This window comes from Chelonoidis abingdonii, chromosome 4 (genome assembly GCF_003597395.2).
Source record: "Chelonoidis abingdonii isolate Lonesome George chromosome 4, CheloAbing_2.0, whole genome shotgun sequence".
Lineage (NCBI taxonomy): Eukaryota > Metazoa > Chordata > Testudines > Testudinidae > Chelonoidis > Chelonoidis abingdonii.
In genome coordinates, this window is record NC_133772.1 from 1990527 (window position 1) to 2014866 (window position 24340).

At 53.8% G+C, this 24340-nt stretch overlaps 2 protein-coding genes across 2 annotated transcripts; one reads left to right on the forward strand and one right to left on the reverse strand.

Moving 5' to 3' along the window:
• Positions 1-2113: 2113 nt before the first annotated feature.
• Positions 2114-7118, reverse strand: LOC116827307 (tryptase-2-like). Its single transcript, XM_032784719.2, has 6 exons — positions 6950-7118; positions 6185-6211; positions 5850-6012; positions 5365-5636; positions 4083-4261; positions 2114-2317 (listed from the first exon to the last, which is right to left on the reverse strand). Exons 1-6 carry the CDS (start codon positions 7020-7022, stop codon positions 2114-2116), a joined length of 918 nt encoding a protein of 305 aa, XP_032640610.2. The 5' UTR covers positions 7023-7118.
• A 12298-nt stretch (positions 7119-19416) lies between these two features.
• Positions 19417-24340, forward strand: LOC116827309 (prostasin-like). The gene is made up of 5 exons (XM_075064685.1): positions 19417-19493; positions 19837-19863; positions 20528-20768; positions 21275-21445; positions 22137-24340. Exons 1-5 carry the CDS (start codon positions 19417-19419, stop codon positions 22398-22400), a joined length of 780 nt encoding a protein of 259 aa, XP_074920786.1. The 3' UTR covers positions 22401-24340.

Here is a 24340-nt window from a genome sequence, read left to right on the forward strand (position 1 = left end):
GGCAGTTTCAGAAAGTGGCTGCGAAACCATCTGTCCTGGGTGGTTCAGACACAAGAAATCCTGCATCTCGGCAGGGGCTGGGAGTGGCTGACCTAGGGGTCCCCCTCAACCCTGTGGCTCTCTACTGAGAAGCCCCCTGCACTTCTGACCCAGGGCCCTTGTCTCTCCTCCCCTCCACCTCGAGGACCAGAGATTAGCAGTCCCAATCCACAGCAGAGTGTTTACACCCGTTTCTCCATTTTGGGCCCCGGGTGGTTTCTCTGACTTCTGAGCTGTTTGCCTGCGGAGGAGAAATCGGGGCGAGAGGCCAGGCCTGCTCTTTGCTGCAATCCCCATTCTGTGATCTCTGGATGCCGCTCAGATCATGTCCGAAAAGTTAGACACAGACACGTCGATTCTCAAGCCAGACGGGACCATTGTGATCACCTCGCCTTAGCTGTGCTACCAGCCTGTGAAGGACTGGAGTTGTATCAGTAAATGTCAGTGTCATCATAGCTGTTCACAGTGTCAAAGCAGAGTTGGTCCCAGGGCATAAGAGATGAGGTGGGAGAGGGAATATCATTTGTTGGACCAGCTTCTGTTGGTGACAGAGACAAGCTTTCGAGCTACACGGAGCTTCTCTTCTTCAAATCTTCTTCTGGTCTTCTTCAGCCCAGACCGGAACCAGAGCTTTGGGTAGGTCCTGAGCTTCTCTTCCACCTGTGGAAGATGGTCCAATAAAAGATATTCCTTCCCCCACCTTGATGTCACTGCACACACACAGAGACTGCTCCCTAAATATTTCCATCAGTAAGAATCGAAATGTGCAGACAGGCACAGTGAGAAAAGGACTTTTTGAGAATGTGTTAGACTTTGCTTTAAGGCGATTGACTTTGTACGTTTTTGATGAGGATGTTGACATTTTGTAGTTAAACGGTTCTAAAGTTTTAGCTTTTAGCATCCACTGTCATTATCTAATTATTGTCTGATCCCCACAGTGTCTGACCCCCACCTCCATAATTTCCCACAACTCTGAACATTTAAATCAATTTAAAAAATGTTTAAAAATACCCAAATCCCACAATTTTGCACAGCTGGCACCTGGGGACCCAGCCAGGGGCTGTGCCTGGACTCTGTTCAGCCACAGGAGGATTAAAGCACATGGGACCCCATGCACTGAGACCCTAACACCATAGCCCAGTGAGTGTCCAGCAGGGAAGCTGTACCAGGGCAGTGGGTGAGTGACAGTGGGCAGAGAACAGAGCCCGTCACGGTGACCAGCACTGTCCTTTTGTTCCCTGGTGCTTCTCCGTCTGTCTGTCTCCAGCTGGTATCTTTTGTCTTTGATTGTAAGGGCTGGGACTGTCTCATAATGTGTGTCTGGGCAGCGCCTGGCAAGATGGGACCCTGATCTCACTCAAGGTATATGCAGTGCCTGGCATGAGGGGGCACTGATCTTAGTCAAGGAGACCCATGCAGCACCCGGCGTGATGGGGTTCCCAGTTGGTAGGGAGGGTCTGCACAGTATCCAGTATGATGGGTGCGCCATTCTTGTGTGGGGGAGTATATGCAGCGCCTGGGGCGATGGGGCCCTGATCTCGATTGGGTGGGTGTGCGGAGCACCCAGTATGACGGGGACCCTGATCTCAGTTGGGGATGTCAGTGCAGCGCCCAGAGCGATGGGAGGCCCCTATGCTCTGATAACCCATGGAGTCCATGGGAGGCTGTTGCCGTGGCAGGACTGGCCCTAGCGGGAGGTGGCGCCAGCTGCTGCAGGGCAGTTTGCTTGCAAAGCCGATTTATTGATGATTTTCAGAGCACAAGTCCGGGGGTAAAAGTGGCTGCGGGGCCTGTCCCTGTTGGCTTCCCAGTCACCCCCAGGGGGTGCTGCAGAGCTGTAGGAAAGGCTGATATAACCCCCCACCCTCTGCCTCACCTTCCCCATAGCACTCCCCCCTCCGTGCTTCCATCCACCAGTCTCTCCCAGCGACGTCCCACAGACCCCAGCAATGCGGGGCCCACACCTGGGGTCAAGCGGGGGGGTCTATAGACATCCTGAGGGGGGTAGGCCTGGAAGTGCCAGGGACAGGTCCATGCATGGCTCACAGGGCTGTGAGGAGGAGGGAGGCGAGTATCAGGGCGCTGGAGAAGCGACGGCAGAAGGGCCCACTTCACTCCAGATCCAGCTGACATACGCTGTCACCCGGGTGAAGACCCCGGGGAACTTGGGCTCAGAACAGATGTTTCCATTCACATCTGTGCTCATAAACCAGCTCACGACTCCAGCCAGGTACCAGGTGCCATCCTGCTCACAGGCTAGAGGCCCCCCAGAGTCGCCCTAGAGAGAGAGAGAAACAGGGGTCAGGGCCCCGCATTGCTGTCACCGTGAGAGCGAAGGCTGGATGAGGGTCACAGAACATACCCGGTCTGAGCAACAGGAGCAGTGACCTCTGTCAGAGGGGTCTTGGCAGCCCCTTGAACAAGGGAGCCCTGATCTCGGTCAGGGTCTGGGCAGCGCACGGCACAAGGGAGCCCTGATCTCAGTTGGGGTCTGGGCAGCGCACGGCACAAGGCACAAGGGAGCCCTGATCTCGGTCGGGGTCTGGGCAGCGCACGGCACAAGGGAGCCCTGATCTCGGTCGGGGTCTGGGCAGCGCACGGCACAAGGGAGCCCTGATCTCGGTCGGGGTCTGGGCAGCACACAGCCATAGGGCAAGGGAGCCCTGATCTCGGTCGGGTCTGGGCAGCGCACGGCACAGGGAGCCCTGATCTCGTCGGGGTCTGGCAGCGCACGGCACAGAGGGAGCCCTGATCTCGTTGGGGTCTGGGCACGCACGCACAGGCACAAGGGAGCCCTGATCTCGGTTCGGGTCTGGGCAGCGCACGGCACAAGGGAGCCCTGATCTCGGTCGGGGTCTGGGCAGCGCACGGCACAAGGGAGCCCTGATCTCGGTCGGGGTCTGGCATGCGCACGGCACAAGGGAGCCCTGATCTCGGTCGGGGTCTGGGCAGCACCTTGCACACGGGGCCTGGTCCAGCGGGGTCTGTGGCAGCGCACGGCACAAGGGAGCCCTGATCTCGGTCGGGGGTCTGGGCGGCAGCACGGCACGACAAGGGAGCCCTGATCTCGGTCGGGGTCTGGGCAGTCGCAGCGCACCAAGGGAGCCTGATCCTCGGTCGGGTTCAGCGCACGCACAAGGAGCCCTGATCTCGGTCGGGGTCTGTGCAGCAGGCACGGCCACAAGGGAGCCCTGATCTCGTTCGGGTCTGGGCAGCACCTTGCCACTGCGGGCCCTGGTCTCAGCTGGGGTCTGGGCCAGCGACGGCACCAGGAGGAGCCCTGATCTCGGTCGGGGTCTGGCAGCACACGGCACAAGGGAGCCCTGATCTCGGTGGGGTCTGGCATACTGGCACAAAGGGAGCCCTGGTCTCAGCTGGGGTCTGGGCAGCGCACGGCACAAGGGAGCCCTGATCTCGGTCGTGGGGTCTGGGGGCACCTGGTGCACTGGGGCCCGGTCTCACTGGGGTCTGGGCACGCACGGCACAAGGGAGCCCTGATCTCAGTCGGGTCTGTGTGGCACCTGCACAAGGGAGCCCTGGTCTCAGCTGGGGGTCTGGGCAGCACCCTGGCACAAGGGAAGCCCTGGTCTCAGCTGGGGTCTGGCAGTGCACGGCACAAGGGAGCCGCTGATCTTGGTCGGGGTCTGGGTAGCACTGGCCAGGACCCTGATCTCGGTCGGGGTCCTGGGCAGCGCACGCACACAGGGAGCGCCCTGGTCTCGGTGGGTCTTGGGCAGCGCACGGCACAAGGGAGCCCTGGTCTCAGCTGGGGTCTGGGCAGCGCACGGCACAAGGGAGCCCTGATCTCGGTTGGGGTCTGGGTGGCCCCTGGTGCATTGGGGCCATGGTCTCAGCTGGGGTCTGGGCAGCACCTGGCACAAGAGAGCCCTGATCTCGGCTGGGGTCTGGGTGGCGCCTGGCACACTGGGGCCATGGTCTCAGCTGGGGTCTGGGCAGCACCTGGCGACTGGGGCCCTGGTCTCGGTCGGGGTCTGGGCAGCGGTGCTGTAATACCCACAATCCCTGGGAGGAAAGGCTCTCACGTTGCAGAATCCCTTGGGGCTGTCCATGTCCATGTACCCAGCGCAGATCATTTTGGTTTTGACTGGGTGTGAACCCAGAGGTGAGCGTGGAATCAGTGTCTTGAAACGATCGTTGCACACTTTTCTTTCGATGATGGGAACCTCCAGCTGCTGCAGGGTCTTGGGTGGTTGGAGAGGCCCTGGAGGGGGAGAACCAGGGGTGTGGGAGGGTTATTCCACCAGCCCAGTGCACAGGGGTCCAGATGAGCCGTTTGTGCCTGTGGGCAGCTTCCCCCAGGCCTGTGCCATTCTGGAGACGAGTCTGGCTGCCAAGGCACATTTCTGCAGGTGACTATCTCCTGCTATGGCCAAGTGCAGGCGTGTCCCCGTGTGTGTCCCCCCAAATCCCCTCCAGCAGGAGGCAGTGCTGCCCCTCCCATGGCTCTGATCATCCAGGACTCCAGGCCTCTAACTCAGGAGCTCAATCCATTTAACTTAACAGAGAGAAGGTTAAGGGGTGAATTGAGCCTAGTCTATTCGTACCTACAGTGTGAACAAGTGTTTAATAACGGGCTCTTCAGTCGAGCAGGGGAAGGTGGAACATGATCTGGTGGCTGGAAGTTGAAGCCAGACACACTCAGCCTGGAAATAAGGTGTCAGTTTTTAACAGTGAGGGCGATTAACGGTTGGAGCAATTTACCAAGGGTCGTGGTGGATTCTCCATTTGTAAATCCAGATGGGGCGGCCAGCTCAGAGATCTGGTCTCATCAAAGCAGCAATTCCGTCAGGGATGTTCTCTGGCTTGTGCTCTCCAGGAGGTCAGCCGAGATGGTCACAGTATCCATGACCACCATATGAGCCCTTCTCATAGGAAGGTTTGGGGCAACTGCCCTGGGCTCCGTGCTTTGGGGGGCCCTGTAGGGCACAGGGTGGTCTGAGGGATTAGTGGGGGGCCTGGTGCTGGCAGCAGGGGCCGGGCCTGCCTCCCCACCCTCACCGGCAGTGGTGGGAAGTGGAGCAACATGCCTGGGAGCCAGCAGAGAGGAGCAGGCTGGAGCCAGGTGCCTCCATTTCCCACCACCACTGGTGAGTGCCGGGGCAGGGGGTTTCCACTCCTGCTGCTGGCACCAGGCCCCCTGCTAACCCCCAGGCTCTGTCACTCAGGGGAGGGGAATTAGGACAAGGGGTGGAATGGGGCTGGGGAGGGGGCGGAGCAGAGGCAGGGACAGAGCAGGGAACTGCTCTCCCCAACCCCCTAACGATTATGGCCTCCCAGTGCCTCTCTGAGACCTCGGACACTTACTGCTCACTTCTACCTGTCCCCAGCCGGTGACCCAACACCACTCATTCTCGGGGAACTGGCGGGAGTCCTCTGGCAGGGAGATGGGCCGGATGAACTGTGTGGTTTCCACTGGCTTCTTCAGCCTCATCAAGGCGATGTCAGCAACGAGGTTCGTCTGATTGTACCTGGGGTGGGGGATGATCTTCTGCACCTTGGTCAGGACCTGATTCGGGGAGGGGTTGAGGAGCTGGTGCGCCCCCAGCACCACACGGTACTTGGAAGGGGGCACGGAGCTGGAGGAGAGAAAAGGAAAAGGGGAAGATAGTGTGATACTGAGATGCAGCCATCTCTGGGGCAGGCACAGCAGCAGAACAGCTGTGCAGCACCGTGGGAATGGATTGACCAAGAGCAGGGGATCAATGAGGGGGCAGAGGCCACAAACAGATGTTGCTGCAAACCATATAAGAGGAACCTGCTCTTCCCCCGCTCCTGCCTGAGTTACTTACGGTGTGAAGCAGTGAGCGGCCGACACCACCCACTGGGCTGAGATGAGGGATCCTCCACAGTTGTGCTGGTATTCACTTTTTTCATCATCATATTTCTGCACACTGACTTGCCAGGGCCATCGACCCTCCTGTGCATCCTGCCCTCCGATGATACGGCTGAACACTGCACAAACCAGGGGAGCCACGTTAACATGAGACAAAGTGCACATCTCCCACCCAAAGCCAGGTATAGAACCCAGGTGTCCTGGCTCCTCCCCTCACCCGCACCCATAACCCCCTAAACCCCACTCCGCGCCTAGAGCAGGAGATAGAACCCAGGAGTCCAGACTCTTTACCTGGCTGCTCTTGACTCTCCTCTGCACCTGCGGAGGAAATGGAAATGTTGGGGAGACATTACAGAGTTGAGGCCATTGGGGGAGGAACATCACAAGGGTCCGATTGGGGAGGGTGGAAGGTGGAGAAAAGAGCTGGAATAAAAGCCTCATCCACTGTCCCATAGCTCCTTCCATAATCTACATACTCTGCCTCAAATCATAGGTGGCGACCATGCATCAGTAGGTTTCAGAGTGAACATTGACATGCGGTGAAAGGGGGCTGCTCCCAGCTCTCTCAGGGCCACATGTCCTTCCTCCACCCTGCAAAGCCCAAGGGCAGGAGAGGGTTCGGGTGCAGAAGCTGAGAGGCTGCTGGAGCCATGGCTCCTCTGGGAGTGAGTCAGAGGGGCTGGAGGGGTCATGCCAGCCCTGGCGGGGGTGGTGGGTGTGTCTCAGAAGTGGGTTGAGGATCCCGTCATTCACAGCAGGGCCTGGGGACCGGCACATCATTTCTGCCCCTCAGTGCACAGAACCTGTTTTGCTCACATCCCCACAAACCCTTGAACCCAGGCCCTGGGAAAGGGACAGAGCCAGTCTACTGGGGCAGGATCTTCCCCCTGAGTCGATTCCATCCCCAGGGGGCCAAGATGGTCCCCTCCTGTCAATTCCAGCCACAGGGGGCAGGATTATCCCCTTAGATCTATTCCCTCCCCAGGCTGCAGGGTCGTCCCCTCTGGTCTGTTCCCTGCAGCTCCGCATCCCTCTGGCTCCCTTGGGTCCTCTTACCGTGCACTGGGGACGGCAGCACCACCAGCAGCGGGAGCAGTACAGCCAGCTGGGAGCAGAGCCCCCCCATCATCCTGCCCCACAGGAGCTCTGGGTCAGGACAGCCCAGCTCAGCCTCCAGCGATCAGAGCAGACAGCCCCTGGCTTCAAGGCAGCGAGTTATAAACCCAGCTGGAGCCACCCCGTGGGTGTGGGGTGTGATTTCTGCAAGACCACTTGACCGCCAGCCGGGTGCATCAAGGAGCCACTGCACATCTGAGCCCTTATCTCTGATCCTGCAGTTCTCTGGCTCAGAGCCCAGCATTTTCCTGTTTAAATCTCTGACGTACAGGAAAATGAAAGCAGAAGCTCACAGACCCTCGGCTCCCCCCGACTCCTTGGGCGGCTTAGCCAAGATCTGGTCCTTGCCGTACCATCCCCATCGGGAGGAGAAATCAGGATTGTGGCTCAGGCCTGCCCTGTGGAACCATCCCCAGTCAGTGGACGCTGCCCAGGTTTGCCCAGGACTGTCCTTTTGCTGGAGGTAGCCAGTCCAGGCCTTCTGTCCAGTGCTTGGTGCCCACGGCTGGCCAGTGCTCTGGGGTCAGGAAACCCGTGGCCGGCCAGTTCTTCGGTACCTCCTCCCGCTCCCCATCACTTCCAGGGACCTGCCTGTCCAGCACTTTCCCCAGGCAGGTGTCACTGGCAGCAGCCTCCCATGCTGCTTTCGCTCATTGGCCCCCAGCAGCCGGGGGCACCAGAGAGATTTCCTGTTCATGCAGCAGTTTGGTGGCAGGGGAGTGAAACACGCCGGCACCACTGAGCTCAGAGCGGCTTTTTTCCTTTACCCTGCCATGGCTGCTTCACTTGTGCCCCATCTCCCAAAACTTCACACCCAATCCCCGCTCCTCCCGCACAGCCCTGGCTGATATATCTCAGCCCCAAACGCAGTCAGTCTCTGCAGCCTCCGGCACAATGGGTCCCCGATCTCAGTCAGGGGGGTCTGTGCAGGGCCTGCCGTGACAGCGTCCCTGATCTCAGACAGGGGGAAACGGGGGGCGGTCTGTGCAGGGCCTGGCATGATAGGGGCCCTGATCTCAGTCGAGGACGTCTGAGCAGGTCCCGATGTGACAGGGCCTCGATCTCAGTCAGGGGGTCTGTGCAGGGCCTGGCGTGACGTTGTGTAGAACTGATAAATAAAATTGTTTTTAATTGTTCACTTTATTAATGTAACTTCTGTTCACCATTCACTACACTTGCCTACATTGTAACTTCTGTTCACTGTTTGCCATATTGTAATTCAAACCCCATTTTAAAACACTCACTCCACTTTGTAAAAGCTTCCTCCAACCTTCATTTTTGCAAACCCTGCTGTAATCTTATTAGTTAGTTTAGATGTGTGAATGAGGCATGTATGGATGATGGAATCAACCTCCAGCCCCAGCCTGTCCTGATGAGATAAAGTTCAACTACCAACGGCTGAAGACCTAGACAACAGCCCTAAACAAAGTAAAAAGCATCCACCCTAAAAAGAAAAGGACAAAAGAACAACAGAAGGAAGATCAAAGCCAGGTTCAAGGCTGAAAGTCACACCTGCAATTGACGGGTGATCAATCCAAACCCAGAGGCAGCGTGACACAGCAAGACCTATAGACTTTGAATCCAAACTAAAAGCCTGTAAAAAAGAAGGGTGAGATAAGAGACTTTGGGTAACATTCTGCTGCCAACATGGAGCCAGCCACCTGCTGATTAATTTAACAACAGCAGAATGAAGCAACTCCCATGAACTAACATAGGGAAAAATCCCTATAAAGCTGGACTCTGAAGACTGAGGACTTTGAGTCTATGGTTCTGCTGCCAGCCTCCAGGAGCATCAGGTGCACCTGACCCGGACTCGGCTCCACTCTTGTGTACAGGGTACCTGGCCAGTATTCTTTCACAAGCAACTTTAGGCTGGTAACTATCATATCTACACAGAACTTGTATGAATGATTGTGTGAATGGAGATATAGGAATAACTAACCAAACAACGTTGTTTGCTGTTCTCTTTTATTTTATTATGGTATTTTAATAAATGTGACAAATGTCTTGTCGCCTTTAATAAGATCCTGCTAGTTTTTATTGGTATAACAGTTGCACCCCATAAGTCTTATGAAAATATGCTAATAAGTGTGACTATAATGTAACTGGAATATGCTTCATGCAAAAGGTCTCTTGTAAGGTATCGTTACAAAGCTCATAATCTACGGAGCGTGGTCATCCTGTTTGTATAAATGTACCAGTCTTGTATCTGAAACTAGGAATATGAACTATAATTCAGGGCCTATTGTAACTTTGCGAAGTTTGGGCCATTAATAATGGCATGGAGTCTTGATGGCTCCCATTAACCAGGACAATAAATGGCTCTGTTCACTTGAAAGCCATCCTGTGTTCCTGTAGGTCAGGCTGGGAAGAATGGAGGCTTGAAGTCTCCCAGGACATGTGACCATGTCACATGATACTGGAATCCATCCTATGTATTGAGGATCTGTGATCTGTTTGTACCATCTGTTAGGGGGAGACTCTGTTTCATTCAAATCTTGTTTAGTTTGTAGAACTTTGACTGCAAATGTATTTTTTGTTTCTTAAGTAACCAACTCTGATGTCTGCGCTTGTTACTTATAATCACTTAAAATCGATCTGTCTGTAGTTCATAAACCTATTTTATATTTTACCTTAAAAAGTAAGTTTTGGTTGAAGTGCTGGGGAAATGTCAGCTTAGGCTGGTACATGTCCTCTGCAAATTGAGGGAGGGGCAAACTGGGTAATGAACTCGCACCAGCCAGGCTTCTGACCATTGCCACACAGGACAGCTCTGGGGTGCAAGGCTGAGGGGGAATTGGCTGGGGCCTCTCGACTTTTGGTTCATGAGCAGCTGGGAGAAGCATCCATGTAACTCAGGTGGGTGGATCCCTGCCTGTGGGTATCTGTGTGGGTGCAGCACCTGCCAGAGGCCTGTAGCTTGTCACAGCATCACAGCATGAGAGGCTCCCCGCAGGTTAGTGGGACAGAGGTCTCCGTGGTCCCATAGTCCAGGTTGCACCCCGTGAGGAAATGGCTTGGGTGAGGTTCAGAGCAACAGTCTCTAAAGTGCAATGAACTTTACAGTCATAACAAATTTACGAGTCCGATGTCTTCTTCCAGGACCTGGCTGTGCTGCTGTCACACTACTGGTGGGGTTCCCCAGGATGCATTTGGGGTCTGTGTCATGGAGTGTGGGGCAGTCAGGGCCCTGCAGACCCCACCTCCTGCGATTCACTGTAACTCTCAGCCAGCCAGTAAAACAGGTTTATTAGATGACAGGATCACAGTCCAAAACAGAGCTTGTAGGTACAGACAACAGGACCCCTCAGTCAGGTCTCTCTCCGTTTCCCCAGCCAGTTCCAAACTGAAACCTCCTCCAGCCGTCTCACCCAGCCACACCCCCGGCTCCTCCTCCAGCCTTTGTCCAGTTTCCTCAGCAGAAGGTGTCACCTGGCCTCAGCCCCCTCCTGGCTCAGGTTACATGCTCAGCTATTGTCCCTCAGGTTCAGTCACACCCTGATATCCCATCATCAGTGCAGACAGTCCCGGTAACACTCCCACGCAACATTCCCAGGTCAGTCCTCCTCACGCCCTACTCCATCACAGTCTGTGTAATTTAAGACCAAAGCAGATTGTGAAGAACTTCAAAAAGATCTCACAAAACTAAGTGATTGGGCAATAAAATGGCAAATGAAATTGAATGTGGATAAATGTAAAGTAATGCACATTGGAAAAAATAACCCCAACTATAATACAATATGATGGGCTATATTTAGCTACAACGAGTAGGAAAAAGATCTTGGAGTCATCGTGGATAGTTCTTGCAGATGCCCACACAGTGCGCAGAGGCGATCAAAAAAAGCAAACGGTGTGTAGGAATTCTTAAAAGGATTGAGAATAAGACAGAGAATATCTTTATTGCCTTATATAAATCCTGGCATGTCAACATCTCGAATACTGTTTAGGATGGTGGTCTCCTCACTCAAAAAGATATTTCTGCACTAGAAAGGTTTCAGAAAGGGGCAACTAAGATATGATTAGGGATTTGGAAAGTCCCAATAGGAGAGAATTAAGAGGCTAGCCTCTTCAGCTTTGAAAGAGGAGGACTTAAGGGGGATTGATAGAGGTCTTAAAATCATTGAGTGTATGTGGAGAAAGTGGATAGGAAAAGTATTTTACCTATTCCCATAATACAAGAACTAGGGTGTCACAATGAAATTAATGGCAGCAGGTTTAAAACAAGATAAAAGGAAGTTGTATCTTCACAACCCACCGGCGCACAGTCAACTTATTGGTACTCCTTACCTGAGGAGGTATAGTGAAGCTGGGACTATAACAGCGTTTAAAAGGAACTGGATTAAATTCATGGTGGCTAAGTCCATAAATGGCTATTGGCCAGGATGGGTAAGGAATGGTGTCCCCAGCCTCTGTTTGTCAGAAGATGGAGATGGATGGCAAGAGCAAGATCACTTGATCATTGCCTGTTAGGTTCCCTCCCTTTGGGGCACCTGGCATTGGCCACTGTTGGTAGACAGATACTGGGCTAGATGGACCTTTGGTCTGACCCGGTACGGCCGTTCTTATGTTCTTAACCCACTCTGAACCTTCAATTCTAGCCTCCTGCCTGGCCCTTAGCACCCTCTCCACTGGCTCTGTTCCCATCAGAGAGGTGCACATCTCTGGGGAATGGACTGGAGGGGACGATCCTGCCTCCTGAGGAGTGGGGAATAGACGGGAGATGACCCTGCCCCTGGGTGTAGGCCTGGCCTGATATTAGTAACTTGCCTCATTTCTTAGGGGCCGGGCCTGGGAAGGGGCCTGGGAGAGTGAGTTGTAACTAGGGGTTTGCCGTGCAGGGCACTGCAGTCGGGGTGGCTGCGCTGGCTAAGATAAGCAGCAGCCTCATGCTGGGGACAAGGAATGGGATAAACGGGAACCGTACAGATCAGGGCCACATGAACAGGACTGGACACCATGTGCTTCGGAGCAGCAGGGCCTGGAAAAGTGCATGCGTTAAAGGGCACTGGAAGTGCCGGGCATTGTGACTGCCCGGGGCCGGAGAGTTTGGCCAGAGCCCTGGCAGAGACACAGCCCCCTCGGGAACTACTGGATGTTACCACTTCCTCACCACACAGAAATAACCTGGCAGGTGCCTCTTCTCAGGAATGAGACTTTTCTTAGACCTAAAACAAAAACCTTCCCTACCAAATATTTGACTCATTCCAGTGCTGGATAACAGTCCCCCAGCAGCCAGCACTGCAGTGCGACCACCTCTGGGGTGGGTTCTTCATATATTTCTTAATGGATCTTTTGTTTGGCACTCACTGCTGTATGACCCTGCTCTGTTCAGAGTGTTCTGTAGCCTGCATCTCTGTGCTCAGGCTTTTTACTGCCACTGAGTACAAACCCTCCTGTTTGGTATTTCCCAGTTTCTGATTCTTTAAAGATAGGCTAGAATATCAGGGTTGGAAGGGAGCTCAGGAGGTATCTAGTCCAACCCTCTGCTCAAAGCAGGACCAATCCCCAACTGGCCCCCTCAAGGATCAAACTCACAACCCTGGGGTTAGCAGGCCAATAAGGATGAACCACTCCTTAACCTCTGCCGAGACCCTGACACAAGGGCTGCAAGAGGGGTGCAAGCTGGGTCCAATACACCTCAATGTGGTGCTAACTCTGATCCCTGCTAAGGGAGACTCACTTCTCAACATCCTAATGTCTTCGCTGTGGATCCCAGGCTTTGAGGCCAGACGGCAGCGATTATACTATGAAGAGCTGCAGAGACACTGGTGACAGATGTCACGTTTCACTGATGTATATCAGTCGCTGGCCATGACACCTTCTATCTTTCATTAGGTTGGTTTCCTGTCTCACGCAGGTGGAAAGCGAAAGCAGTGTAGGAACTGCTCTTTCAGAGAAACAGGAGGGTTACCAGAATTCATACTGGCTGCAAAACAAGACAGCAAACAAACCCCTCAAAAAGCCCTGCACTGTGGCAATGCTTCTCGGGCATGGCCGGATCCAGCCTTTTTAAGTGGGGGGAAAAAAAGATAAAGCCCCAATCTGCCACACTTAGGAGGCAGCTCAGCCGTGATGTATCATTCTTTGGCGGCAATTCGGCCGTGGGTCCTTCGCTCCGAGAGGGATTGAGGGACCCGCCGCCGAAGACCCGGACATGCCGCCCCTTTCCATTGGCCGCCCCAAGCACCTGCTTCCTGTGCTGGTGCCTGGAGCCGGCCCTGTTCTCAGGGGACGTACAACCAGCACTGAGCTGTAGCTGATGCTGGGGTGGGGTGGCTGGGGGACAGCTGCAGAGTCACACTGCAGTTTGCTCAGTGAGGACCTTGCTGCCACCAGAGCTTGTTCTGAAGCTGACAGCTGTAGAGAGCTCCAGGAGCATCTACTTTTTCAGGCTTTTCACTGCCATTGGGTCTGAAACTGCTCCAGTTCACTGGTCGCTTGACCAGTATCCTGCTCCTTCTTCCCCTTTTAGGGCAATCAGAGCAGCACTGTCTGCCTGCGTCTGCAGAGAGCCTGAAACCACAGCTCAGAGAGGTGAGTATTCACCCACGAAAGCTCATGCTCCAGTACGTCTGTTAGTCTATAAGATGCCACAGGTCTCTTTGCTGCTTTTCACAAATCCAGACTAACACAGCCACCCCTCTCATACATTTTTCTTATGTTTCCTATTGGTAAATTTTGATGATTGTCAATGGAAATATTTGTTCATCATTTGGGGTGGATGCAGTGAAATTGACGTTTACCGGTAACAATCTGATCCTTTCAAGCATAGTGATTAATTAGAGTCCAGGATCAGAAGTCAAAAAGACCTTGACAAATTGGAGAGTTGGTCTGAAATCAAAGAGAAGAATTTCAGGAAAGACGAGCGCAAAGTAGGAAGGAAAAATCAAATGCACAACTGCAAAATGGGAAATCACTGGCTGGGGGTTTGTATTGCTGGAAAGGACCTGGGGGCTAGAGCAGATCTCAGATTGAATCTGAGTCAACAATGGGACGCTGTTGCAAAAAAGGCGAATATCTTTTGGAGCTGTATTAAAAGCAGTGTCGTCAGGAAGACATGGGAGGGCATTTGCCCACTCTACGGTGAAGTCTCAGGTGGCATACTGTGCTGAATTCTGGACACCCCACTTTAGGAAAGATATGGACAAATTGGAGAGTCCAGAGGAGAGCAACAAAAATGATCAAAGGTTCAGAAAATCTGACCTACGAGGACAGGTTAAAAAACTGACCTTGTTTAATCTTGAGGAGGTTGAAGGGAGATCTAGATTAGATGTTAGGAAGAGCTTTCTAACGCTAAGGGTAGTTAAGGTGTCTGGAATAGGCTTTCGAGGGAAGCTGTGGAATATATCTGTCATTGAAGGCTTTTAAGAACAGGTTGGACAAGCATCTGCCAGCTGACCACTTCCTGACACCAGCCAGAGACAGGAGACCTGGGTGGAAAGCAGGCTCGGAGCTTCCACGCCGCCGCTTCCGGTTTGACTGCCTGTAGGCAGGGGCAGCTCCAGGCCCCAGCACGCCAAGCGCGTGCCTGGGGCGGCAAGCCGTGGGGGCGCTCTGCCAGTCACCATGAGGGCGGCAGGCAGGCTGCCTTCAGCGGCATGCCTGAGGAGGGTCCACTGGTCCCACGGCTTCGGTGGACCTGCCACAGGCGTGCTGAAGGCAGCCTGTCTGCCGTGCTTGGGACGGCAAAATGCCTAGAGCCGCCCCTGCCTTTAGGCCAAACAGGGAGAAGCAATTTAAATATACGTGGGTTGTCAAAGGAACCCCCATCCCCACCAGCCAAACTTCCCCTGGGGGGAACAGAGAAGAGAACGATCCTGCCCCCAGGCAGGGAATGGACCAGAGGGACAAGCCTGACCCAGTGGCCTGGCTCTGTCCCTTTCCCAGGGCCTGGGCTCGTGGGTTTGTAGGTCTGGGGGACGTGAGGAAAAGAGACTCTGTGCAGAGGGGAGCCGGGCTGTGAACGGGAGTGTCTCACAATGGAGTAGGGGTCAGAGATGAGGGTTCATGAGCTTCTGCTTTCACCTTCCTGTGAATCAGAAATGTAAACGCTGGGCTGCGAGCCAGAGAGCCAGAGTCCGAGGTGCCATGGCTTCCTCAGCATCAGCACATCTGGCAGCGGGTCCAGCCAAAATCAGCCCCCATGCCCACAGGGAGGCTCCACCTGGGTTTAGAACCCACTGCCTTGAAGCCAGAGCTTCCTGATCCGCTGGCTAGAGGCTGAGCTGGACCATCCCAATCCAGAGCTTCTGTGGGCCAGGATGATGGGGGGGTCTCTGCTCCCAGCTGGCTGTGCTGCTCCTTCTGCTGGTGCTGCCGACCCCAGCGCATGGTAAGAGGGAGCGATGCAGAGCCACGGGGAACAGACCAGAAGGGCATGATCAGATCCAGATCCTGCCCCAGTGGACTGGCTCTGACCCTTTGCCAGGGCCTGGGTAAGCGGGTTTGTGGGTCTGGGGGCACGTGAGGAAAATAGATCCTGCCCAGAGAGGAGCAGAAATGACAGTGCTGGTCTCCAGACCTTGTTGTGCATGAGGGGACCCTGATCCCCACTCCGACAAGCATCACCCGCTTGATCCCTCCCACCCCTCTGACTACCCCCCCACCGGAGCCACTGCCTCCAATACCCCTCCCATTTGTTATGCCCCAATCTCCTGCCCTCAGGCTTGGATGGGTGGAAAGAGCACGTGTGGCCCTGAGAGAGCTGAGAGCAGCCCTCATTCACTTCATGTCGATGTTCACTCTTAAACCTATTGACACATGGTAGCCACCTACAATTTGGGGTGTGGTATGAGGATTATGGGAGGAGCTATGGGACAGTGGGTGGGGCTTGTATTCCAGCCTGATAAGAACATAAGAATGGTCACACTGGATCAGACCAAAGGTCCATCTAGCCCAGTGTCCTGTCTGCCAACTGTGGCCAGTGCCAGGTGCCCCAGAGGGAATGAACAGAACAGGGAATCATCCAGTGATCTAACCCCTGCGCCATTGCCAGCTTCTGGCAAACAGGCTAGGGACACTCTCCCAGCCCAGCCTGGCTAATAGCCATAGATGGATCTATCCTCCATGAACTTATGTAGTTCTTTTGTGGTCTTGGCCTTCACCACATCCTCTGGCAAGGAGTTCCACAGGTTGACTGTGCATTGTCTGAAGAAATACTTCCTTTTGTTTGTTTTAAACCTGCTGCCTGTTAATTTCAACCCCTAGTTCTTGTGTTATGGGCAGTAATAAACTAATACTTCTCTACTTTCTCTGCACCAGTCATGATTTTATAGATCTGAATCATATCCCCCCTTAGCCGTCTCTTTTCCAAGCTGAAAAGTCCCAGTCTTATTAATCTCTCCTCACACAGAACCAGCTCCAGACCCCTTATCATTTGTATTGCTCTTTTCTGAACCTTTTCCAATTCCAGTGTATCTTTTTTGAGATGGGGCGGTCACATCTGCACGCAGTACTCAGTATGTGGGCGTACCATGGATTTATATAGAGGCAATAGGATATTTTCATTCTTTTATCTGTCCCTTTCGTAATTATTCCCAGCATTTTGTTTGCTTTTTTGACTGCTGCAGAACATCGAGTGGATGTTTTCAGAGAACCCTCCACAATGACTCCAAGATCTCTTTCTTGAGTGTAACAGATAATTTGGACCCCATCATCTTATATCTATAGTTGGGATTATGCTTTCCAATGTGCAGTACTTTGCATTTATCAACATTAAATTTCATCTGCCATTTTGTTGCCCGGTTACCCAGTTTTGTGAGATCCTTTTGTAGCTCTTCGCAGTCTGCCTGGGACTTAACTATCTTTAATAATTGTGTATCATCTGCAAATTTTGCCACCTCACTGGTTACCCCTTTTTCCAGATCATTTATGAATATGTTGAATGGGACTGGGCCCAGTACAGACCCCTGGGGGACACCACTATTTACCTCTCTCCATTCTGAAAACTGACCATTTATACCTACTGTTTGTTTCATATCTTTTAACCAGTTACCAATCCATGAGACCTTCCCTCTTATCCCATGGCCGCTTACTTTGCGTAATAGCCTTTGGTGAGGGACCTTGGAAAAGACTTTCTGAAAATCTAAGTACACTATATCCACTGGATCCCCTTGGTCCATATGCTTGTTGACCCCCTCAAAGAATTCTAGTGGATTGGTGAGGCACGATTTCCCTTTACTAAAACCGTGTTGACTCTTCCTAAACAAATTATGTTCATCTATAAGTCTGTCAATATTGTTCTTTATTATAGTTTCAGCCAGTTTGCCCAGTACTGAAGTCAGGCTTACTGGCCTGTAATTTCCGGGATCACCTCCAGAGCCCTTTTAAAAAATTGGTGTCACATTAGCTAATCCTCAATTCATCAGGTACGGAAGCTGACTGAAATGATACATACCACAGTTACATACCACAGTTAGTAGTTCCGCACCTTCCATCCTCCTGCCTTCCTTTGGATCCTAATGCCACTCCTGTCCCTATGGCCCCCATGCTGTAATGTCTCCCCAACATTGCTGTTCCCTCCACAGGTGCTGAGGAGAGTCAAGACCAGCCAGGTAAAGACTCAGGACTCCTGGATTCTATCCTTAGTTCTGGGTGGGAGAGGTGTGCACCTTGTCCCATGTTAACGTGGCTCCCCTGGTTTGTGCAGTGTTCAGCCGTATCATCGGGGGGCAGGATGCACAGGAGGGTCGATGGCCCTGGCTGCAGGAATATGATGATGAAAAACGTGAATACCACCACATCTATGACAGCCCAATGGGTGGTGTCAGCCGCTCACTGCTTCAATCGGTGAGTCACTCTGGAAGGGGATCCCAGGCTGCCCCTACTTGATTTGCAGTGACATCTGTCTATGGCCTCAGCTCCATTGCTGACTTCCTGCTCTTGGTCACACTATCTCCATGGTGCAGTGTGACCGTTCCCCTGCTGCCCCCATCCCAGAGCTGGCTGCATCTTAGCGCTGGGTGAGGCATTGCGTTGCTTTGTGGCTGTTCCCCAGCCTCTCTGCCCCAGAAGTGGCTGCATTTTTGTCTATCTTCCCTCCTTGATCAGTATTTTCTGCCCCTCCTCTCCCAGCTATCGCAATGAATCTGAGTATTGTGTGAACCTGGGGGAGTACCAGCTCCCCAACCCCTCCCCGACCTGCATCTCGTCCCCCGTGCGTCGCATCGTCAGGCACCCCGACTACAACCAGAGCACGTGCTTCGCTGACATCGCCCTGGTGTAGCTGACGGAACCTGTCAACTTCACGGGTACCATCTGCCCCATCTCCCTGCCCGGCCCCTCCACCCAGTTCCTAGCTGGGGAAAAGTGCTGGGTCACGGGCTGGGGCAAAACTGGGTCAGAGTGTAAAGGTGAGGGGGGGATGGGAGCTTGGTGGGTTTAATGGGTGATTGGGGGTGATGTGAAAGCCCTTCCTCTCAGCTCAAAACACACAGGCTATTTAGCCACGAGGGAAATCCTGTGTGTGCGCGCACACACACACACACACACACTCTTCCTCATCCTCTCCATCAGGGGACAGCAATTTCCAAGGTGTGTCTGCCTGAATGGGTGCCCATTTAAGGTCTAACGAATGAACATTCTCCCTAGTTTTGCTGGCCCAGCCCTCCCCGGTCAAGAAATGTTGGGTTCCACATGAAGGCTCCACAGCCCAACAATTTCATAATACCAACTTTACACAATCAGCTGGAATTCCCGAGCTGGATGGGGCAGATCCCCAAATCGTCACTGGAGTCGTGCCAAGAGAAGGGTGACAGGGCCAAAAAAACAGGGTGGAAAATGACACTTAAACCTAAACCCCACTATAAACTCAATCCCAACTCCCAGGATACCCTTAACCATAACCCCATGATACCCTTCACCTTAACCCCACAATACTCTTAACCCCATGATAACCTTAACCCTCAAAGCCATGATATCCTTCACGTTAACCCCATGATACTCTTAATCCCATTATAACCTTAGCCCCAATCCGCCCGATACCTTTCACCCTAACTCCATGATATCCTCTACCCCAGGATAACCACATCCCTCACCTAGGCACTGTCCTTGTCACTCTCTTCTGAGCACACTCAGTTGGCAATAACACAGGGAAGTGAAAATCACCAGGCAGTGACCTGGGCCATCACATCTTTTCGTTTGGTTTTTCAGGACACCTGTACTGGGGTGCCACCAGGCAGAGCAGAATGAAAGGAGTCACAACCTGTTCAGCACGTTGAATTTAGCAGCTGTTATTTCCTTGCTTGGGTTCCCAGAAAATGAGTCCCCATTATTCTCTATAGCTCTAGGGAGGGGCACACAGATGCCCATAAAAACCTGCCCCAGCACTTGCATTCCCCAGTCGGGCTTTGGTCGGAGCACTGGAGGCAGCTGCATGCAGCCAAGACAGGCCTGGGGAAGGCTGAACCATGGGGCTTCTCTGCTCCCCAGTGGCCCTAGCACTGCTGGCAATGACCCTGCTGCAGGGTAAGTGTGGGGTGGGGATGTAGGGGGAGGGGAGTGAGATACAGATTGTGGGGGAGGGAATTGGGCTAGTGAATAACAGAGGGATCCAACCCCTTGGCTCGTCATAGATCCCCCAGCCATCCGCCCTGGATTTGTGCATTCAATCCTGAACTGCCCCTCTCAGATCAACGGGGAGTGTTGATTTTTGCACCTACTGGTGAGAATTGTGGCTGATGCTGAGGATGGCAGGGCTGCTCTGGGGCAATGGGTGGAGCTACTAGCACTCAGTCGCCTCCACACACCTTCTGCAATGCCTGTGAATAGCCCCCTTCACCCCCAGCACACACATTAATATCTTTCCATTCTCTTTCTTTACTCCCTAGGTGCTCAGGGGACCTGGAATCAGCCAGGTAAGACACCCACTGCAAAACTCCAGCCTTACCTCCCCGGGCATGTGTCATGAGAATGAGGCTGGGAGCCCGGACTCCTGGGTTCTATCCCCAGCTCTGAGAGCAGAGTGGGGGCTACTGGAGGGAGGGAGAGGGGCTGAAAGTCAGGACTCCTGGTTCTTTGCTCTTTTCATTTCAATGCTGTTCCTCTCCAGGGTGTGGTCAGCCCAGAATCTCTGGCCGAATTGTTGGGGGAGGGGACGCCGCAAGGGGCCAGTGGCCATGGCAGGTCAGCATCCAGTACAATAGACACCACTGTTGCGGCGGGTCCCTCCTCTCAGCCCAGTGGGTTGTGTCAGCAGCTCTTTGCTTCCTATTGTGAATAACTGGGATGGGTAGGGACCGGTACAATAGACAGACGTCCTGCCTGGATCTGTGCCAGGCAAACCTTCTCTGGATGGCATCACTGTCTGGCTGTTCCCCAGATGCCCCACCCCAGAGGTGGCTGCATCTCAGAATCAGGTGGACCATCCTCTTGCGGCGTCCTGGGTGGTTTTCTCCCAGCTGCCCTGCCCCAGATGTGGCCGCCTCTTACCGTCAGGTGTTCCCTGGACCCAACTGCATTTTTGCTCATATTTGCAATCCAGTTTCCCCCACTGATCGTTGCTTTCCCTCTGCTCCCCAGCTGTTTCCCCCAGTCTGCTTATCGTGCGAACCTTGGGGAGCACCAGCTGTTCAGCCTCTCCCCGAACCGGGTCTCGTCCCACGTGCGCCAGATCCTTGTCCACTCCGATTACAAGAGGGGGACCCCTGCAGCCGACATCGCCCTAGTGCAGCTGGCAAAGCCAGTGCAATACACCGACAAAATCCTCCCCTTCTGCTTGCCTGGCCCCTCCGACTCCTTCCCTGACAACCAGACGTGCTGGGTCACCGGTTGGGGGAGAACAGACTCAGGGTAACACCATCCCCCGGGGGAGATGCTATCACTCTGTGACTCAAGCCCCATGCTCCTGGAGCCCTGTGATTCCTGCTGCATCATGAAATAATCCCCGCCCAGCTCTCTGCTGCTCCCTGCCAGCTGGCTACCCCTGACTGTCTGTATCCTTCAGCCATCTGTGAGGCAGCTAATCTATTGATCTCAGGTGGGAACCTTGTGTTTTAGATACAGATGGTCCCTGCATTGGAACCCCTCTCTGGGGGCAGCGCAGCACAGACTGGGTCCTATGGGGCTGGGTGCGGCTCTAGAAGCTGGGTGAAGATGGGGAATGGATGCAGGGAGGTGAAGGGAATAGGACATGGGGAGGGGATGGGGTGAAGGATGGCTAGAGGGGAGGAGAGTGAGTGGGGGAGGTAGAAGGGGACAGGAAATTGTCAGGCATGGGGGTAGGTTGCAGGAGGCGATGGATCCAGTACCTGGTTCTCTCCCCTGCAGTCTCTCTCCCACCCCTGCAAGACGCTGCAGGAGGTGCAGGTCCAGCTGATCGACACTGCAGCCTGCAACACCCTCTACAACATCGACCCAGCCCCGAACATGGGCAGGGACCCCGTCAAACCTGACACGATCTGTGCCGGCTACGCTGAAGGGCAGAGGGACTCCTGCCAGGTGAGCGAGGTGTTTGGGTTGGGTGGATGCACGTGAGCCCCAGCCTGGCTCCCTGTTGCCATCTAGGGCACTGCAGAACAGCTGCTGCAGCCATGAAGGTCTGGACTCAGCTTCCTTCGAGCAGGCAGGAGCACCTCTGACTTTTAGAGCCATGTGGAGTCACAACGCCATGCCTAGGCCCCAGCTCCTGGAGTCCTGTGATTAGGGCAGAGTCCCAGCTTTTATTTGTGGTCAAAGGAATAGTAGAACCTTTGTGTTGGGTAGAAAAGAGGGACAATGTGGCTAGAGAGTAACTGAGGCCTGCCTGAGTCTGCAGAGAGCCTGAGCCAGTCACTCTGAGATGCGTAAATACTCGATGCATCAATATGGAGGGTGTTAACTCCCAGCTCCACTGCTCTGGGGAGCCCTGCCACTGGTCTCTGTGTAAGGCAGGAGAGGAAGAACACAGTCACCCCAGAACCTGTGAACGTAGCGGGGACACCACCTCTACCACCAGTGCATCCTTCAGGGAAAGGGCGTGGGAAAAGCACACCATGTTCCTTTCACTTCTCATGTTGGTTTGGACAAAATATATGGGGGGGGGCATAGGGTGGCCCCTGTGCCTATAGCCCTAAGAGGCTGGATTGTGGATGTTTCGGGATGGGGATGAAGGGGAAGGCCCTCACTAATCCCAATTTCTCTGCTCCTCCAGGGTGACTCTGGGGGGCCGCTGACCTGTGACCACAATGGGACCTGGTTCCTGATGGGGGTTGTGAGCTGGGGGGACGGCTGTGGCGAGCCCAATCGTCCCAGTGTCTATGTCCGGACAGTGGCCTATGGTGAATGGATACGGGGGCACGTGGTGTCCGGGGGCCAAGCCACATCCATGGAGAACAGCATCTCTGGAGTAAATGACTCCAGATCCTCCTTCAGCACCTACATGCTTCTCTTCACCACTCTCCTGATGTCACTGTGACCCCCCACTTCCATTGGGACACCCCCCATCTCTCCCTCCTCCATTCACCCAGCACTGAAACCCTCCACTGTCTGGGGGCAGTGTGAGGTGGAGATGGGAGAGGATCTCAGACCTATCAGCAATGCCTGAGTCTTCAGAGAGCCTGACCCTGTTGCAATGAGAAGGGAGGGCTGCCCTGAGTGTGACTGAGATCAACACTGCCTGAGTCTGCAGCGAGCCTGAGCTGATTGCTTGGAGTTGTGTGAACTTCCCAGAATGTGACCCAAACAGCAACACTTGCTGCATCTCCAGAGAGCCTGGGCTGATTTTACAGAGAGGGGTGAACTGGCACAAGTGTAACTGGTGCAGCGATGCTGCCTGAGTCTGCAGAGAGCCTGAACTAATCACTTGGCGAGAAGGGGCAGTGCTCCAAGCACCTCTAGGGGGCAGCGCGGGGGCATGCAGACCAGGAATGTTTGGGATTGGCTCGCTGGGAGATGGGCGGTCTAGGTGGGGCAAGGTTTATAGGTAGCCCCTCCTACAGCTCCACAGTGGCCCCTATGTGTGACTGCATATATGGACACTGCACCCCCATCACATGTGGTCAAAAATAAAATGTTTTTGCATCAAACTCTGCTCCTGGCTTCCGGGCTGGGGTCAGTGGGCCCTTGAGGAACACCAATTGTGTCTGCGAGAGCTGCAGCCTCAGACAATCCCTACCCCATCTGTTCCAATGGGGGACTCATCAGTGTCACAACCCTTCTAGCCTCAGCTTCCACAGCTATATTTTCAGATTTGGGGGGCTGCCAAGCTGAAATCCTGCCCCGCCCCCTGATGTGCCCTCAGATCGTCCTTTGGGTAGCTTTGGGGCTAGTCCTGGGACCCCACTCTGTCCTATACACCACTTTAATTACTCAGCTCAGTCTGCGGAGGGTCCTCTCCCACTCAAGGTTTATCCAGCTTTGGGCTCTCATCCTTCCTTCCCCTAGGATTGTGGGACCCGAGCAGGATCCGCCTCTAAGTTTCCCCATATGACCTTACAGGGAACGAGAGAGCTGTGGGGCTGGAAGGGACCTCGAGAGGTCACCTAGTCCAGCCTCTCGTGCAGAAGCAGGACCATATAAATCTGGATGAGCCCTGGCAGTGGTTCATCCAATTTGCTCTTAAAAGCCTCCAGTGACAGGGATCCCACAACCTCCCTGAGGAGCCTGATCCAAACAACCCTGAGAGTAGATTGACCCTGATAGTGGATCCCTAGACTCTCACCATCCTGTTGAAACACTTTGGATTCAAAGCTTCACCCATGATCTGTGCGTAACTTACCTGTGAGCTCAGACCTGGTGAAGAATTCAATCTGCTGGATCCCAGCGACTGTTCCAGCCTCTGGATTTCTTAGGGGCCGGTTTGTGAAATTGTCCATAGTGACCAGCCAACGTTTGCTCCGAGATTCTGTCTCCAGCAAAGTCTCAACCATGTCAGCAGCAACGGGCCCCATCAGTGCCCCCAACAAGTTACCGCCGCGTCCTGGCGCTGCCTACCTTAGGGGAGCTCTTTTTCACAAGCAGCATCATGTTTCCTGCCTCCTCATCCACCCAGCAGAAATTCACCCTTCGCTTGGCTAAGGTTTTTGCGACTCTGAAGTGTCCAGTAATTTTAAGATCATGCCATGACCCTTTTCAGAGTATCCTTTTACAGTGTCTCTGGTACAACCAGCTGATCCCTGGACTCATCACCTGCTGGCGCTTCGCTTCTATCACTAGATGGCAGCAGAAAGCTCCTTCCCCAGCACAAGGCCGGATGAAAGATTTCAGGTGACACTTTTTTTCAGCTGTGAGCTGTTTCGGCAGGAGGAAAGAAATCCCACACATTGCAAAATGTTTTGATGATCAATTTTACCTCCATTTTATGAAAGAAAAAGCACCAGGGAGCTCTGGGACACCCCCATGCTAGACCCCACCCCC

What these genes read in the sequence shown, in the direction of transcription:
- LOC116827307 (XM_032784719.2), bottom strand. Translation starts at nt 7,022, where the DNA reads ATGATGGGGGGGCTCTGCTCCCAGCTGGCTGTACTGCTCCCGCTGCTG. An exon ending in GCTGCCGTCCCCAGTGCACG is followed by an intron (nt 6,212 to 6,949) that starts GTAAGAGGACCC and finishes TTTCCTCCGCAG; the next exon opens with GTGCAGAGGAGAGTCAAGAG. An exon ending in GGAGAGTCAAGAGCAGCCAG is followed by an intron (nt 6,013 to 6,184) that starts GTAAAGAGTCTG and finishes TGGTTTGTGCAG; the next exon opens with TGTTCAGCCGTATCATCGGA.
- LOC116827309 (XM_075064685.1), top strand. Translation starts at nt 19,417, where the DNA reads ATGGGGCTTCTCTGCTCCCCAGTGGCCCTAGCACTGCTGGCAATGACC. An exon ending in GGTAAGTGTGGGGTGGGGAT is followed by an intron (nt 19,494 to 19,836) that starts GTAGGGGGAGGG and finishes TTTACTCCCTAG; the next exon opens with GTGCTCAGGGGACCTGGAAT. An exon ending in CTGACAACCAGACGTGCTGG is followed by an intron (nt 20,769 to 21,274) that starts GTCACCGGTTGG and finishes TCTCCCCTGCAG; the next exon opens with TCTCTCTCCCACCCCTGCAA.